Raw genomic sequence first — 17602 nt, 5'->3', positions numbered from 1 at the left:
GAAACAAGATATTCAAGAGTATGTATATTATTCAAATTTACAACATTTAGCAGATGTTCTTATCTAGAGCAACTTATACAAATGCTTAGTGTTCAACTTATACAACTTATACTTATGCAACTTATACAATTGCTTAATTTGCATTGACAACCCATTGGGCATAAAAGCTATCCCGTCATAGAATTGACTTCAGTTTGTGCCAAGCAAGGACAGCCAGATAACAAATTTTGAATAACTTTCAAACTTTTTAGCATATGCATTATATATTTGAACAATGTGCATATGTACAAACAACCAACCAAGCTGATCAGCTTCTGTTAATCTCTTCTAGAGCAGTCATTTTTGCAGTTAGGCACTGTTTTATCAAACTGAACATCACATGGCTGACACTGGGCCCAAGCGTGTGCGTGACCTTGTTGTAGGTCTCAAAGTGTTCGTTAAGGGTTTTCTCCACTTCCTGTAGTTCAGCACTGCAAACATACAAAAATACTTCTTGTTGAACAAGTCATCATTTGCATAGTGTGAAACGTACTCAAAAAATTCAATTCACACTGTTTTCTGCCTGTATATATAAATGCAGTGGTACTTTTTGCCGCATGGGTGCGTAACATATGGAAGACATAAGGAAACTAGAAGTATAAGAAATTTACCTCAATTCTTCAACTTTTACAATAGCAGATGGTATGTTTTTGTTGCCCTCAGCCAGTTTTTTCCCAATTCTTTCAAAGGGGATGTGCTTTGTGAGCTGTCCAAGGTCCTCTGCCAGACTTTTGCAATCATCTGCAATGTACAACAACAATTAAAAACTGTCTATCCATTTACTGAAACACTAAAATATCCTAAACATCTAAAATATTCTAAACAATTATGTCCTTGACCTAAATGTTTTCCCTGACAAATATATTACTTCAACATTACGTGAAGAAGGAACTATGTACTCAGAACAGAAGCACAGTTTTTACGATCTCAGAAAGTACTCCCTAAGCCTAAATGTTACCTTCTACCAGCCGGGAGCACATAGTAGTGTTTGCTGCATATTTAGAAGGTTGCACTCCTGCCTGTCTCAACTGCCCTTCTAACTCCTTTTTCTTATGTTTTGCCTTCCTCAAGTATGTGACCATAAGGTTGGCAGAGTAGTTTTCTGGGGCTGAGCATCTCCTCTGTAGCTCTGCAACTGTTACTAAGTGCCTGCACAATCAAATCAGCACAATCATTCCTTAAATTATCGGAGTTGCAGAATGTGGTAAGTTTTTTGCCTGCATTTCCTGGATGATAATTATCAGGAAAATGTATCCGTTACATATACAAATTTATCTTTATTACTTATGCAAGACCAAGTTGATGTATAAGCACTCTGTATGTACCTTTTAACTTTCTTGGAGCTTGCAACTTTGAGAAGGCTCTCAACATAGAACCCATCTGCAATGTCAGTAAATTTACACATTCAAACAGAGTAGGATGGCAAGGTACAATGAGTTATTACAATTTAACATGACCTGTGCAAGAACCACAAAAACAACAGATGTAAAGTCATGTGTAAATGTTTCATATCCATGAATTATAAGCAGTTTACACAGACACTGCATCTGCATTTTGTATTATTACTTTATAAATACCTTTTCTTTCCTCCTCATGTGACTCCTCCTCATGTGGCTCCTCCTCATGTGGCTCCTCCTCATGTGGCTCCTCCTCAGGTGAACAATGATCCTCCTCAGTTTCACAGCTGACTGTATAGAACAGACAGACATGTAAAATGGTGAGATTAACATTTGTTTTGGCAAACCTTCCAAAAATGCAAACCTATACAAACCAATAAAGACTGAAGTCCCAGGATGTGTAGCACCACAGCCTGTGTTAAACAAATGCCTTTAATCATCACATTGGTCAATTAATGGTGCATAATGTATGAGCTCATACTGACCCATCTCACAGACCCTGAGGGTGATCTGGTCTTCATCCACACCTTTTTGAAGATGATGGAAAAAAGAAGTTAATTACAAACATTTAAGTTCATATTGTATAGTATAACATGCCAATTAATACTCATAGGCTCCATAAAATGCATTCAATTATCTATTTTTTGTCTCTTTTCCTAATTTAAACATCCAGTGAGCTTACATAAATACTCACTCTTCTGACTGGTCTCACAGACATCAGTGTTGACCTGCTCAGTGCTGCTACAGCCAGCTGAAAAGATCCAAAGAATTTATCCTTTGACAGAAGAAGCCACAACCAACCAGGTAGAGGAGGGTAGCAAATTAATAGGAGTGCTTAAAAACCCTAACTAAAAAAGCTGCACATACCTGCACAGATGACACACTGGCCTTTTGCTTTGAGGCACTTGCCATGAAAATACCCACTGCAGGCACTACATTTAACCTTGTACATTTGAGATAAGAGACATCAATGAAAAGCAAAATTGTAAAATTAAATGAGTAACATTTATCTTTTATTTTATTCTAAAATATTTTTGTACCCCATCTTTAGGCAGGAATCTTTCACCACAACTGCAATAATTTCTTTTGCGATCTAAGGAATGCATACAAACTAAGTATTAGTCATGTGAAATTAGCTGAAATTATACAAGTACAGATGTTAAATTAAATAAATGAAATCTCCAAATTAGTTACCTAGTCCTGCCCACAGCTCAGAAGCCAGGTCTTTACGTTTCTTTAGTATACAGATGTTGGGAAAATCCTTACAATCAAGAACACATTCTGCAAACTAAAACCCAAAAATAGCAAAATATCATTGTTTTAAGTCCATAGGTTCTCAAACTTATAATAACACATAAGTGTGCCACATTCATTTACCATTATGGTGAAAACTCCACATGACACAGAATCCATCTGTGTTGAATGTGGAATGGTTCTGACTGTCCATGGACCAAGAATATCTCTCCTCTTTGCAAACAGTCTATTAAAAGACAAAAACAGAATATGAAATGTCACAGTGAAAGTGAAATCATATGTTATATGAAAGACAGGAAATATAAATGAAAGGTTTTGCATACTCCCAGGTGTCTCTGATGGTTTCACATCTCTCCTTTGACTCTCCAAAGGAATTACAATACACAATCTCTTTACTTTCCAAGTTGCAATGCTAAAACAAAGACAAGTATAGAGCAAGTCACAATTCTAGAGATTTCAATTAGCATCAAATATTCAAAAGTTATATATAATATATTATATAGATAATGAGTAAGAACTGAACCGATTACAAGGTAAATTTGTAATCTAAATTTGAAAAGATGCACTTAAATTGCTTGATCTATCTGCTCCTTGCTTAATAAAACTTCAAACAATCATGTCACAATCATTGTGACACGACAATTACCTCACATACTCAACCTAACTGCTAGGAAACTTAAATAACTTAATTAATGATTTGCAGAACTGATTTACTTACAAAAAAGGTCCAGTGATCTCCCTCTAGGTAAGGACCCATAACTCTTTTGTAGTTTTGTAGTTTGTCAGTCTTAGAAGGCAAAATAATATTGGAAAGGATTGTGTCTTAACATATATATTTGGTCAAAGTATTGTAACATTTAGAGTGAACACTGGACACTGATGGGACAAAAACTGTAACGTGAGGTCTTAAGAATATTAATTATACCTTCATGAAGTATGTACTCCTTGCCCTTTTGCACCCACCAAGGATCTTTGACATGCTATGGGTCGTTATGGCAAGAAGATCCAAATCACCCTATGAATGTTGCAGAGGCCATTTCTCCTTAACATGCAAAAATGTTAAGTAAAAAAAAAAAAACACTGCAAAAGATGAAATGGCACATTACCTTTCTCTTAAGGTGGAAAAGGGCATCCATGATCTAAAAGCAAAGAAGTTGTTTATTCAACACTTTTGACAAATAAGACATCAGTGTACAGAAGTCGGTATACACAAATATCAGAAGAATTCACACACATATAAAACAAATAGAAAGCAGGGGTAATAATAGTAATATATAATATGTCAATTTAACTTGGTGAGTAAAGTTGGTGAGTGTGAGTCAAACTTGATCCACATTCCGGTTATATTAAAACTTCTGTAAGTGAGTTAATGGCAGAGTTTGAAATAGAAACATCCTCAATCCCCAAAAGTTCATCAGCTGGAGAATTTATCAATTTGTCTATTACAATAAATTTTACAGCCAGAGTGTGGATTATTTTTGCGTCACCAAATAAAACCAATAAACTTCAATGCATTAAAACATTTAAATCTTTGACAGCATAAAAATTAAGACGTAAATTTATTTTTGCATTACCAGATATGTGGTGATGAGAATGGCAGAAAAAAGTAGCACCTCATATTCAAACATGCTCAAAGAAATACATCATTAAAATTAAAAGCCAATTAAAATTACATTGTGGTACAGAAAACAAAGAAAAAAACTACTGCAATATACATAGGCAGTTGTAAAGGCAAAGAATTTGTGAGTGGCTCCCTGTGCAAAGGTCCAATGTGGGTGTGTTTCAGGCTATACATACCTCATCTGAAATTCTGTTTGGGCCATACAATGACCGAAAGCTGTCTACAGTTAGTGGGAACAGCCCCACATGTCCCAAAAGAATATGGCCAGGGATGTCATCCCTCTCTATTAGTTTCTGAAGGTCTGTATAAATCAAATAACTGATTAATATATTATATAATTTTAAACTAAAAATTTTAAGACATACCTACCGTACATTACAGGACGTAGGGCAAAATTCCTGTGGAGATTTAAAACAGAACTCTTAGAGAGAATTCAATGAAAACTCAACATAAGTGTTGCAAACACTGCATGTTTTAAAATATAGCCTATATTACCAAAAATGTTGTCTTAAGTGTAAAAAAGAGGCAAACAGACCTTAACCTGAATTTAGTGAACATGTTTTGAATTTAAATCTCAGTTACAACATTTTAGTTAAAAAAACATCTTACAAACTGTAAGCTGCTCTAAGAACAGAATATAAACATAACCACCACAAGCTGCTTTAGGAGCAGAATGTAGAGGAGCTGTACTGTAAGCTGCTCTAAGAACAGAATATAAACATAACCACCACAAGCTGCTTTACTGTAAGCTGCTCTAAGAACAGAATATAAACATAACCACCACAAGCTGCTTTAGGAGCAGAATGTAGAGGAGCTGTACTGTAAGCTGCTCTAAGAACAGAATATAAACATAACCACCACAAGCTGCTTTACTGTAAGCTGCTCTAAGAACAGAATATAAACATAACCACCACAAGCTGCTTTACTGTAAGCTGCTCTAAGAACAGAATATAAACATAACCACCACAAGCTGCTTTACTGTAAGCTGCTCTAAGAACAGAATATAAACATAACCACCACAAGCTGCTTTAGGAGCAGAATGTAGAGGAGCTGTACTGTAAGCTGCTCTAAGAACAGAATATAAACATAACCACCACAAGCTGCTTTACTGTAAGCTGCTCTAAGAACAGAATATAAACATAACCACCACAAGCTGCTTTACTGTAAGCTGCTCTAAGAACAGAATATAAACATAACCACCACAAGCTGCTTTACTGTAAGCTGCTCTAAGAACAGAATATAAACATAACCACCACAAGCTGCTTTACTGTAAGCTGCTCTAAGAACAGAATATAAACATAACCACCACAAGCTGCTTTAGGAGCAGAATGTAGAGGAGCTGTACTGTAAGCTGCTCTAAGAACAGAATATAAACATAACCACCACAAGCTGCTTTACTGTAAGCTGCTCTAAGAACAGAATATAAACATAACCACCACAAGCTGCTTTACTGTAAGCTGCTCTAAGAACAGAATATAAACATAACCACCACAAGCTGCTTTAGGAGCAGAATGTAGAGGAGCTCCACTATAAGCTGCTCCAAGAACAGAATAAACATAACCACCACAAGCTGCTTTAGGAGCTAACTATTAGTAGGCAAGTTAGATTAGCATGTTAGCACGTTGTGGTTAATTTCAAGGTAAAGTTAAGCAGGCAGTCAGCTATCAGCCGTGCTAGCTAGCTCAGTGGAATAACTTCTCAACCGCTATGCGTTCTCCTGTTTAAAATAACCAAGAGGAAAACATGTCAACTTGCCATTACGCCTGCACTTACCACTTTATTTGAAGGATTCTCAAATAATTCTCGTGGTCCTCTCTGCTTCGCTGCTCCGTAGCAACGGCCGTTTGGCGCAAAATACAAATTGCTGATAGCCACGACGGCCGTTTGGCGCAAAATACAAATTGCTGATAGCCACGCCCCCCTGTGTTCCGATTGGCTGTTTCCCAGAGCCAATCGTATGTCATGCTGCCCTGAGAAGATATTTCAATAAATAAAACTCCAACGTGCTACCTGCACCTGTTTTTGGGGGGGGGGGGGTGTTATCCGTAAATCAAAATAACCCTGCTCCTTGCTCCAGATTCATGTATCTATTCATCAAGACATTCAACAGAACCATCTACGATCAGTAGTTTTGTTACATTTTATTTTTTTACAAAAACTCATGACCCACAAAACACACCATAAAAAAATGCAAACAACTTGGGACAAACAACAGCACTGGCACAATTAGCCTCATCAATAAAGGTACCTAACTATGAATGTTATTTAACATCCTAACTGACTTGAACCCTGAGAATGATTTAGCTGTTTTCTCAAATCCTTCCCGTAGTTATAGAGTAAACTGTACAACTCCTCATGGCTCAATGGATTTCCTCTTCCTCTTCATCATTGTTGGAGCTAAAAACCTCTTCCTGAAAAGACAAACCAAATTATTATGTCAAAAATGTATCTTTTGGTTTTTGTTTTTATTATACTCTATGGTCCAACATGTCACAAGTTATGAGGAATAAATAATATGGAAATAGAGTAGCAATTCAGAAAAATGTGTGCAGCTTTACTTCTGAGTGCAAATCCTGACATTTATAACACTACTGACATGTATAATACTACTGACATGTATAATACTACTGACATGTTTTATGCTCCTGATACATGTATAATACTACTAACACATTTAATACTACTGATACATGTTGAATACTCCTGATGCATATATAATACTACCGACATTTAGAATACTACCGATACATGTATATTATTACTGACACGTATAATACTACAGACATCTATATGAAGAACTATGTATTATTTACAACAACAAAGGCAATAGCAAATGACATTAATGCATTGCAACTCATTAATGGCAGGGAGAAAACCAACAAATGACACAGGGAGATTAAATCCTAGCTGAGGTGAGATGAACGTGGCCGGGGTTTGGTTCCAGGTGCAGTGCACTCACATAGCCGCCCTGGCTGTTAACCCAGGGAGTGAAATAGTCCTGTAGGTATTTGGCCCCGAAGCCCAGCACGCGGTTCATTGGGTGGCAGTCTAAGGCATTCAAGCGCCTGGTCACTTCACAGGTGAGAGCAATCTGGGTGGTCTGCTGGCTCTGTGCAGGAGGAAGCTCTTCGGGGCTCAGTCTCCGCAAAAAGGCCTTTGTCAATTTTGTGAAGAAACCGTATGACAGGGCAGCCTGCAGCTTCTGCTTAAGATGGTCGTCCTTCTCGATCTGCGGGTGGGCATAAAATTGTGGGAACTAAGTAACAGAGGAAAGAACGGTGATGGCAAAAGGAAATCACAGGCATGAGGATGTCTAGCACACTCTGTAGCTGCTCACACTAACTACTATTGTGGGGGTGCAACATACAATGTGATCAATTGGTCTTTTGGCCAAGACTTGGATGGTTGAACCCATTTCTATTTATTCAGTTTGAAGAGATATTATTTACGTTGCAGACAACTGCAATATCCTAGTTTAAATAAGTCAAATAAATGACTGTCACCCCCCCCCCCCCCCAATCTTGCTCTGTTTGCTCTATGGTGCAAGACCACATGAGAGAAGTTGAGATTTAATAGTAGTACTCCTGGTACAAAATGTTTGAATAAAACTAGAAACACCTTTCTGAATTAGTACTTGAACAATAATTTTGTGATCAAATCAAAAGTTCGAATACTCATGTTCCTTGATGTTTTTGCTTATAGTGCCACCTTGTGGATAGAAGGAACTTAGCAATAAATCTCAAGCCTGGCTACAAGATGTATAGTCCGACTGGTTCTGTGTTGATAACCGCGGCTGGATTTTGTGGTTCAGAAATGTCAGAAGTGTAGACGTTCAATCTTTTTTTTCTCCAGTCAAACAACAGCATGAATCCTCATTTGATTTTTTTTTCCATAGCACAAAAACCCAATGTAATACCCTATGATTCTAGCACACACTATATGCTCATTTATTATAGAAATGCAATTTGTTGTTTAAATTTCTCAAATCATTCCGTGTAAAGAGCAATTACATGCAGTACAGCTACCAGTTCAGTGAACTAGGAATACATTTTTTTGTTTGAATAAATCACAGTCACAGTTCTAAAACAAAATCCTCCACAAAAGTCCAAACCAAAGACCAGCCTGAAATTCAGACTTGTGCAGACTTACCTCCTCATTTAGTCTGTCTCCATATTCCCTAAGTAGTTCCACTATTTGCTCAACAATATCTGCAGACAGAAGAAAAGGGTTAGAGCGGTCTGGCTAAGACAGTACATGGTTCTATTCATCTCTGCCATGTCCTACTGGTTTTAGCTCAGGACACAAGGTATCAGGGCCATGCTTGTTTTTTGTTAGGAAAACCTAAACAAAAAGAGATGATCATATGATCATTCAGACTTACCATCACTATCACTTTCTATTTCCCCGGGAAGGAAATGCACAGAATCTGTTATCTTTGTCAACTCGTTTGCTACACCTTCCAAGTATTGCTCGTCTGAAACTGTAGAGACAATCAGTTGGAGAATACACAGAGATCTGTATTTAGCGGACAATAACTGAACAATTTTCCCCCAGTGTGTCTTGATTCCCTTGTTTCACAAGAGTTAGACCTCCACTCATGTGGAGTCAAATTAGGGTCTTTAATGGTGACGAAAAAATAATAATATCGCAAATATAAGATTAGCATTATGCATTTTACGTTCCTAATTTGTTTCTGCAATACTTTCCCTTTTTTGTGTTTCTTTCTTTTCTTTGCGTTTCATATTTTATGTTGCTGCTTTTTTTGCAATACTTTCTCCCTTTTGCATTTCTTTCTTTTGTTTGCGCGTCACTGCTTTTCTTTGCGTCTCGCATTTTACGTTCATAATTTTTTTTTTTGCGCTTCTCTCTTTTCTTTGCTCCGGTTTTACCCTCTGTGTGGGGGCGGGGAAAGAGGCGTGGCCAAGAGCGAAAGGCGTGCTGTGAACGTTCAGCGTCATCAGTTGAACCGTCACACAGCGCGGCAATTTGGTTACTGGTATCATGGCAGACGGTCGCCCAGCTGGACCACAGGTATATGCGTGCAGACATAGACATCAGGTGCTAAAGCACCACCAACTCTGCCCTTTATAAACGAAAGTGCCCTTTTAAAACTTCGTTTAAAAATATATATTATTATTATTATTATCATTTTACTGAGGTCGGTTTGAAATGATCTTTTGAAAACCTGAGCGAATAAAAACAATGCCCTGAAATGCGCCACCACCTCGCACACACCCGACCTCTCTCTTCCTTTAACACCAGATGCGCTGCAGCAGCAGTTCAGTTCAGCGAGTGGAAGGAAGCTGAACTGACGCTGAACGTTCACAGCACGCCTTTCACTCTTGGCCACGCCTCTTTCCCGCCCCCCACACAGAGGGTAAAACCGGAGCAAAGAAAAGAGAGAAGCGCAAAAAAAAAAATTATGAACGTAAAATGCGAGACGCAAAGAAAAGCAGTGACGCGCAAACAAAAGAAAGAAATGCAAAAGGGAGAAAGTATTGCAAAAAAAGCAGCAACATAAAATGTGAAACGCAAAGAAAAGAAAGAAACGCAAAAGAGGGAAAGTATTGCAGAAACAAATTAGGAACGTAAAATGCAAAATGCTAATCTTATATTTGCGATATTATTATTTTTTCGTCACCATTAAAGACCCTAATTTGACTCCATACACTCAGATATGCAATCCAACCACTGGTTTAATAAGCATTGAATCATTTTAAATATTGACTTAGCCGTGTTCACTCACATACAGCTGGCTGCGGTCTGTGTTCTTCCTCTTGGATAGCGTCATCCTTTTCTGGCTGAAAACAACTTATGAGTTTCAAGAGTTTGTTTTTCTTCTTCTTCTTCCTTTTCTCTTCTTTGCTGTGATCTTCTGGAGAGTCAAACTTCGCCTCCCCCTCACCACTGCTCTGGTGATGACTGTGTGAATGGTCATTCCTCATTGAATAGGCCACAATGAGTTTGAACTCTATACTGTCCTTGTCCAACATTAGAGTATCCTCACTGGCCTGGTCCCTGGTCACAAAAATAAACAAACAAACAAACAATTTATGAGGGTTTTTATTAGTGTGTTGGGGGGGTCCTGTAGCTATATGTCTAACAAGGCTGATTTCCCCATTATTTGACGACTTGACATGTCACGACTTGAGTCCAGAGTTCTTGTTTATATCACTTAGGTCGTTTAAAAGAGTATTGGAGAAAAATTTAACGATTCGCTCAATGTTTTGGCAAGTTTGTCGAAAAATGCTTCCGTGACGAGAAACAACAGCAAATTTGCGCTACGACATTTACACTTGTGTATATCCCATAAAGGTACAGGCAAACTCTCACAGAAATTACGACTTAATTTTAATAACATAAGGACTAAGTGTACTGTAAGAGTATACATGTTTTATACTGTATCCCTCCAGTCAGCACTTTGCCCAGACAAGTCTCGGAGTCCCGTCGTGTTGTGTGACAGACGTAAACACAAAGACTCGCCGGTTTCAGTAGACCTACAAATGTGTCCTGTAACTCCTCGTGAATACATAATTTGTCATTCATTACAAAACTGTCCCTGATAATGTCATTAACGGCACTGACTAAATAGGTTTGTTTCCCGTAAACTAAATGTAGTGACACCAGGTAATAGTTCAATCGAGTCAACTCCGTTTAGACTGACATATATAACAGTTCATAAGCTATATAATAACATTTTAAATTCAAACACTTTAAAACTTCGCTTCGAGACTTACGTTTGTTGCTGTATTCCGTTAGCCATCCTACTCCGAAGAAGTTTAAGTGAAGTTTCGCCTCAAGAAGAGAAAGCCGGTAGTTTTCGTTCTCTTTTAGGGGCGGGGACTAATGACGCAAACTAGTCATCTGATTAACAGATCAACTTTACCGTCATAATCAAGTGTTTATTTGTTTATTAGTTTATTTAAAACTTTATGGGAAAGTTTTTTTTAGAGCAAAAGAGATAAAAGTGCCCAGTTGAAATTTTGTTCATTGGCAAAAGTTAAATGAACAATCACTTAACTTTTCTTCCATCTGCATACATTTCTGTGCATCTTTTCCCTTATAAATACTGTATTGGCTCCTACTGGTACTTTTTCAATTCAGACTGTCCTGAGTAGACTGATGACACTGCAATCTTTGTACAATACAACAAAATAAAGATCAATCATTGGACAAGTATATTTGATAATTTATGTAAAAAAAAAAGAAGTAATGCCATTTCATATCATCAAGGGGTAAATATATCTAGGGTAACAAAATCTCATGCACAATGAAGCTTTATAATCACAAATAATACAAAATAACACAGCAGATCTATAATATATAAATCACTCTCACAGCAGGGTCAGCAAGGGTGTTCTTTTGTGGCCGTTTTCATGCAGACACTTTAGTTTTGCCTTTCGTTGCTTTTCTTTTAACAGAACATGGCTGTCATTACGGGTGCAGCCGTACAACATTAAAAAGGAACACCAAAAGCTACAGGGCGATGCAGTCGGTCTGTGGTGTCCCGAGGATGCACGTGTGGGGGACTTGGCTTAGCAACTTGTGGGCAAATCTCGTTGTTGCCATCTCGATGCAATCTGAAGTTCAGTTGTACAGAGCAGAGCACCAGGACCTTGGCTGTGATGGGAGCTTCTCCTGCTTTCTGCTGGAGTTTGACATAGAGAGCTACACCACAGCCCACCATCACTACAAGCACGTAACGCAACTCCCCTCCATTAGCTCGCAGGTGCTTTAGACAATCATCCATCTATTAACATTAATGTAATGTAGAAATAAAGACATTAATGCACAAATGTCATCCATTCATATTGCATTGATTATGGCTCAGGTTATTCTAGCTTTTGTTTCTTGAGATAAATAATTAATCGTCACGTCACTGTCACTGCACACAAAACAATAAAACGGAATAGAACAGAATATGTCATAGTAGTTATATTGTATGTACAGAGATTATAATGTTGATAGGTGAGGTTCTCCTCAGTGATTTATCTCCAGTGATTGTCCAACATCTAAAATGGGCTGATGCAGAAAATGTATATGATGCAGATCAATTTCTCTCTCAACTGATTTAAATAACGTATAGTAAGAGAAAAAGAGGCACATAATGTCAAAATCTCCAGTAGACAGGAAAATAATCAACTGCTTATTTATGTTAAACCTACAACAATAATAGAATGGGAGGTTCCCAAGTGGAAATACAGTGAAAATGTAGGGTGCATTCCACAACTCGGATCACGTGTGATTGGGTGGCCCAGTGGTGGCTAGCCAATAGAGGCTGCTCTTCTCCGGAGTGTCCATGAAGCAAGTCAGGTGAAAAGCATTCTCCAAGCGTGTGCCATGCATCTCAAAACAGACTTGCAAACTCAAAACAAACAGTCTTCACGGACCTCGTATGTCTCTGAGTAAGGGAGTGAGATCTTCAGTCGCTCGGGCAGACTGGTACAATAATGTGGTAGATTTAATTTGATCATGTGAAACAGGCAGAAGCAAGAGTCGAGGAATGGTGGTTGACTGCTTTTGGTCTAAAGCCAAAACTGACAACCTCTTCAGTAGATGTTCTCTATTGTACTAGAGTCTCATTAAAAAGCCTTTTTGAGGTGTTGCTTGCCTTAGGCAGCAGTGTAACATTTTGTATGCCTGATTTTTGTCTGGGTATTTCTGTCACCTAAGACACAAGGCGAGAGTTCACAAAGCCTCCTTAGCACACACAGGAAACTGCAGTGTGCAATCAAGGCACACAGTCTTATTTCACATCTACCCTTGACCTTTGAACCATACTACACAAATACACTAGTCAGATGATAGGAAAACCATGTTTTTTTTATATAAGTCTTTCAATAATTTATTCAATAAATAAAAGCAATAAATAATTTTGGAACAAATCCATTAAAAATCACTCTAAACCCACAGTGAATCCGAGGAATCATCTTTTCAGTGCGCTTCTTCTCCAGAATGGAGACTCCTGCCTCTGTTGCAGTCACCTCCATGGCCTCCTAACTTCACCGTTATTCCCTCTTTTCTCTTTTTCTGCTTGTGAGTTTTCTCAGGTGCGTCTGTGGGTGGCGACGGCCTCGGCCGGCCGAGTGGGACGTGTCTCCGCGTGCCGGGGCGGGTCTGTCTCACACAGCCGTCTCCAGGTCCTCACCGGTCACCTCACGGCCAGACTGTTGCTGCTCCAGGTAGGAGGTCAGGTCCGAGTCTCCTGCTTCCTGTGCACAGTCCTTGGGGGTTTTTCCCTAAAGGGCAGGATTAGAAGAAAACACGTAAGTCTGTGTCAGACAAGGAAGCACCAGTGACTCATGCCAGCCTTCAAAACAGGCTTTCAGTTGTCATTCTGCCTTAAGGTATTATTATTTATTTTTTTTGCATTTTATTTATGGGTAGCACATCCCTGATTCATACGGGTGATTTAAAGCCATGTGAAATTTCCAACTGGCCTGTAAAATGTAATATGAGTGCATTTTAGCTGATCGCATCTTGTATACATCGTGTACACAACCCATATGCTATCTCAGTATCAAACTGCAACGTGCGTAAAACAGATGTTTCAAGAAAGTGACTTGCAAAATTACTTACAAGGAAGTTTGTTTTGTTGGGGGAAGCCCCAGCCCCAAGCAGGAGTCGACAGATCTCACCATGACGATGGCAGGCAGCAGTGTGCAATGCACTATTTCCACTGTGCAAGAAATATTGAAATATATGTAATATACGTTACATATGAGTACTGTGTATTGGAAAAGGAATCTCCGTGCACATGTATGAAAATAAATGAGCAAACCATCGACTGGCACTTACGTCTCTTTTTCAGTTAGATCCAAGATCAACTTTGAACCTGTAAAGAGGAAGATGGAGACTAAAGTGAGATATAGCAGAAGCACAGCCTTAATGCAGACGCCTGTGAGAACATCACAAGGTTGTGTGTGAGGAGCTTCAGAATTTGATCACTAGTCAACTGCATTGTGCTGGTAATCTCAAGGCGCTTCGAAGCACAGCTCGATCAGCAGTAGGGCAGACACGAAATGGTCCACTAATCCCTACAAAGTGCACAGGCGGCAGGTAGCGTATACCCTACGTAGTGCACTACGTGCGGCGGCCCTCACCGTGCTGCAGGATGAAGCCCACCGCTTCGGCGTGGCCGTTCTGAGCGGCCACGTGCAAGACGGAGCGGCCGGCCGCGTCTCTGACGAACAGACTGAGCCCCCGACCGCAGTAGCTGGACAACTGGGGGGGTAGAAACAAGAGTGTGCACCGTGTGTACTTTACACAGTGGGTAGAAAATCTAGGGCATCGTTTTGCACAGTCATGCGGCACTCAAGTGTAAACACGTTTCGTTTCTCGCTATGCCGGCAAGCTTAAACGGCAACGAAAAGAATTTGTTGCTGGTTTGGAAGAAAGGACAGGAATGTTTGTGTGTGGTGACTCACCGTTTGCACATCACCCATACTGGCTGCAGTCAGCAAAGCTGTAAAATCATCAGACGCGAGACGTCACCAGGAGTGAGTGGGCCGACACGCCGAGTTCACGGCGGGCATAAACTGCACTACACAGGCACACTCAGCTCGCTTTGTACTTGGGGAAATTCAGCTAACCTACCACCTAACAGCTGAGACATAAGGAATTTCCTTAAAGCTCAAGTTCCATGGAAGGCTGAGTGACTGTTCTGGGAATACCAGTACCTTATCTGACCTCGTTCTTTATTCAGCTGACTAATGCTGCCTGTAAAATTACGCATGCACCATCAAATCAAGTTTGTCCTTACTGTACCTTGCTCTTCCGTTGTCAAGGGAACACTGTGAAAAGTAATAGGGCACAGAATCAGAGAGCCATATCTCATAAGCTAATAATAATGTGTGGTGGGTGTGGCTCTCACCCTGAGCTGGGCTCTACCACAACGTCGGGCATTTCTGGGACCCTGACATGGCTCGTAGTGGGCACCTCATGGTCCAGGATGAACACCTCATCCTGGCAAATCTCTGTCACAAAGTGCAGATGCTCCTAACAACCACACACACATACACACACACCCACACACACATACACCATATCACTGGTGAAGCCAGAACATATTGTAAGTATACATTCTACTAATCTAACCATGATTTGGTGAGAATGAAGGTACCTGAGCCTTGTCTATACGGTAAAACCGGTCAGCTGATGTAGCTGAAACAGAAACGACAACAGCACAGTTTGTTAATGTAACGATTTACTTTCATTTTCAGTTGTTAAACACAGCTTTACATAAGTCTGAAGTAGAACATACAATCCAGGAAACTCCAATTTGGGGAGAGTCTGTGGCCAGAGGCAAGGCGGGGCAAACCTCTGAGCTCATCCTGAGAACAGCAGAGATTTCTTAGTCACACTGTGCACTTTAATGTCCCATAAAAGTCACGTATAAGTGATTCATAATCATATTATCAACCAATGTACACTGTAACAAATCTTTGCCTATCAAATAATTTAATAAGCGTATATATAATATTTAATATTTAACTTATTTAAAATAATATTTAATATTTAAATATTTAACTTTTGCTCACAATCCCAAGTCTCAATTCTGCGTTTTAACTTTATAAAATGTTATAAATTCCATTAGCGATTTACAGAAAGTGTCACATAGAAATGAAAAAGCACAAAATCTCATCTGCTCATTATATGAATTACAACAATACATAGTAAGCGTTTAATACAGAATACACATAAAATACAACCTTGACACGTGAACCTCCAAAGATTTTCACGCATAGAATTTACCTGATAATGCACCCTATGACCAGCAGAGGGAGCCTGATGCAGGTCCTATCAATACAGCAGAAATGTACCATATGTGTCAGTTAATGTAGACATTTCCAGTTCAGACCGCAAGGAATCCCAGTCAGTCCAAAACACCTGAGCATGGTAACAACAATGAGACTAACATGCAGTATTCAAGGACTGTTTTGATAACCCTGAGGTAAAGTGGGTAAAATAACAGTTTTAAAACTGTAATAATGCCCATAAGCGTACATAAACAAAGTGTATATAAGATATGAATTGTATTCATCTGACACTACTCATTCGTAAAACACTTATTTTTGCTGTTTTAAAATCTATTCTACAGTCATTTTTGTGTTTATTTATACTATATGTTGATCGACTGGGTTATATTGTTTACATAAAGACCAACGTGTGCGCTCATTCACAGGCAGCGTGACTCTGTCCCAAACGCATCTTTAACTTATTCCGTTTTTGTGTCTGGAGACGCATTACTGGGAATCAGTGCTGGAAGTGAATTTGCCTTCTAAAAACAAGTGCCGGAGTGTCTCAAGAGGACACTGTCCACCGAGCTATGAGCCCAAGGCAGGACAGCTGGTCTGGTGGTGGGAAAGACCACGCAGTGGAGAGACCTACCTCCTGCAGTCTGTCAATGTAGAGTCGACATGTTTCTAGGTCACAGTCTCCTCTTACCACCACGATGCCAACAGGGGTAGCTGCACACACACACACACACACACACACACACACACGCACCATATTAATGCTGTCCGATGATCAGTGTCAAACAGGACAACCTTATTATATCTGCGCAACGGCCATACAGAGTCAGACTACAGAGGTGTCAATTCCAGGTTCAGAAAGTAAAAGTGTGTGTATGTGAGTGTGTGTGTGTGGGGGGGGGGGGGGGTGGTGAACTCACAGCCGTCCCGCAGACGTTCCTTGTCGTACTGCAGGCTCTCGTACTCCGGCAGGCTGATACGGTTGACGCGCAGTCTCAGGCGTTCGGGCACTGCGTGGGGGCTGGGCATGCAATACACACACACACACACACAGCCTCATGCATCAGCACGCACTCACACACACAGGCTCTCACCACGGCGGGGCCAATCCTACACCCCACGGCCCCTTTACTTCATCTCCTCTCCACCGATTTAGCCAAAAGGAAGCACAGCGTCCTCGTGCGGTTTTGGTAAATTACTTTTGAAGGTACAATAAACAGAATTTCACAGTAAAGCAAAACAGTGAGGAAACTGCGTTTTACTGTAAATGAAGGCTCACTGTCATCAGGGAGGTGGGAAAATACCTCTCTAGAGTAACCAGTTATGCTAAGGCTGAAAATGAAAAAATAATACTTAGTGTATCTTTATATACATAATTTACCTATAATCAATATGCATGACAAGGAAGGAGAGGACAATGAAATAACTGCAAATGAAATAAGCTTTAGTTTACAAAATGAGATGAACATTTATTATATGATATTACATGTTCAAGTAAGACCTCTTTTACTGAGCTCACTGTGAGTTGATGAAAC

General features: G+C 39.6%; 3 protein-coding genes across 7 annotated transcripts in view; all 3 read right to left on the bottom strand.

The window, feature by feature from the left end:
• Positions 1-11: 11 nt before the first annotated feature.
• Positions 12-6410, bottom strand: LOC143514089 (uncharacterized). 3 transcript variants are annotated; one of them, XM_077004877.1, is made up of 18 exons: positions 6085-6410; positions 4681-4709; positions 4488-4612; positions 3797-3829; positions 3616-3705; positions 3409-3477; positions 3014-3102; positions 2814-2916; positions 2631-2724; positions 2477-2529; positions 2304-2379; positions 2131-2187; positions 1922-1963; positions 1617-1727; positions 1365-1419; positions 998-1188; positions 651-780; positions 12-470 (listed from the first exon to the last, which is right to left on the bottom strand). In XM_077004877.1, the coding sequence occupies exons 1-18, from the start codon at positions 6273-6275 to the stop codon at positions 308-310; spliced, it is 1701 nt and encodes a 566-aa protein (XP_076860992.1). In that variant the 5' UTR covers positions 6276-6410; the 3' UTR covers positions 12-307. The 3 variants fall into 3 exon arrangements, with proteins under 3 accessions (XP_076860992.1, XP_076860993.1, XP_076860994.1); XM_077004878.1 differs by having other exon boundaries at positions 3616-3670; positions 4488-4709; positions 6085-6198; XM_077004879.1 differs by lacking the exons at positions 12-470; positions 998-1188.
• A 27-nt stretch (positions 6411-6437) lies between these two features.
• On the bottom strand, positions 6438-11164 carry LOC143514090 (uncharacterized). The gene is made up of 6 exons (XM_077004881.1): positions 11049-11164; positions 10058-10329; positions 8693-8791; positions 8461-8519; positions 7271-7540; positions 6438-6722 (listed from the first exon to the last, which is right to left on the bottom strand). The coding sequence occupies exons 1-6, from the start codon at positions 11072-11074 to the stop codon at positions 6672-6674; spliced, it is 777 nt and encodes a 258-aa protein (XP_076860996.1). The 5' UTR covers positions 11075-11164; the 3' UTR covers positions 6438-6671.
• Positions 11165-11286: 122 nt separating this feature from the next.
• The window catches only part of dgki (diacylglycerol kinase, iota), a 43415-nt gene continuing 37099 nt past the window's right edge, over positions 11287-17602 (bottom strand). For all 3 annotated transcript variants that reach the window (XM_077004876.1, XM_077004874.1, XM_077004875.1), the window contains 12 exons: positions 16988-17088; positions 16702-16781; positions 16066-16110; positions 15575-15644; positions 15434-15474; positions 15185-15309; positions 15079-15104; positions 14739-14776; positions 14415-14535; positions 14110-14146; positions 13891-13990; positions 11287-13550 (listed from right to left, as the gene is read on the bottom strand). In XM_077004876.1, the coding sequence (XP_076860991.1) occupies positions 13434-13550; positions 13891-13990; positions 14110-14146; positions 14415-14535; positions 14739-14776; positions 15079-15104; positions 15185-15309; positions 15434-15474; positions 15575-15644; positions 16066-16110; positions 16702-16781; positions 16988-17088 (901 nt within the window). In that variant the 3' untranslated portion in view covers positions 11287-13433. The remainder of the gene's footprint in view (positions 13551-13890; positions 13991-14109; positions 14147-14414; positions 14536-14738; positions 14777-15078; positions 15105-15184; positions 15310-15433; positions 15475-15574; positions 15645-16065; positions 16111-16701; positions 16782-16987; positions 17089-17602) is intronic.

The sequence above is a fragment of the Brachyhypopomus gauderio genome, chromosome 5, assembly GCF_052324685.1.
Source record: "Brachyhypopomus gauderio isolate BG-103 chromosome 5, BGAUD_0.2, whole genome shotgun sequence".
In the NCBI taxonomy this organism is placed as follows: domain Eukaryota; kingdom Metazoa; phylum Chordata; class Actinopteri; order Gymnotiformes; family Hypopomidae; genus Brachyhypopomus; species Brachyhypopomus gauderio.
The sequence above is the reverse complement of the archived record's forward strand: the minus strand, read 5'-3'. Positions and strand labels throughout refer to the sequence as shown.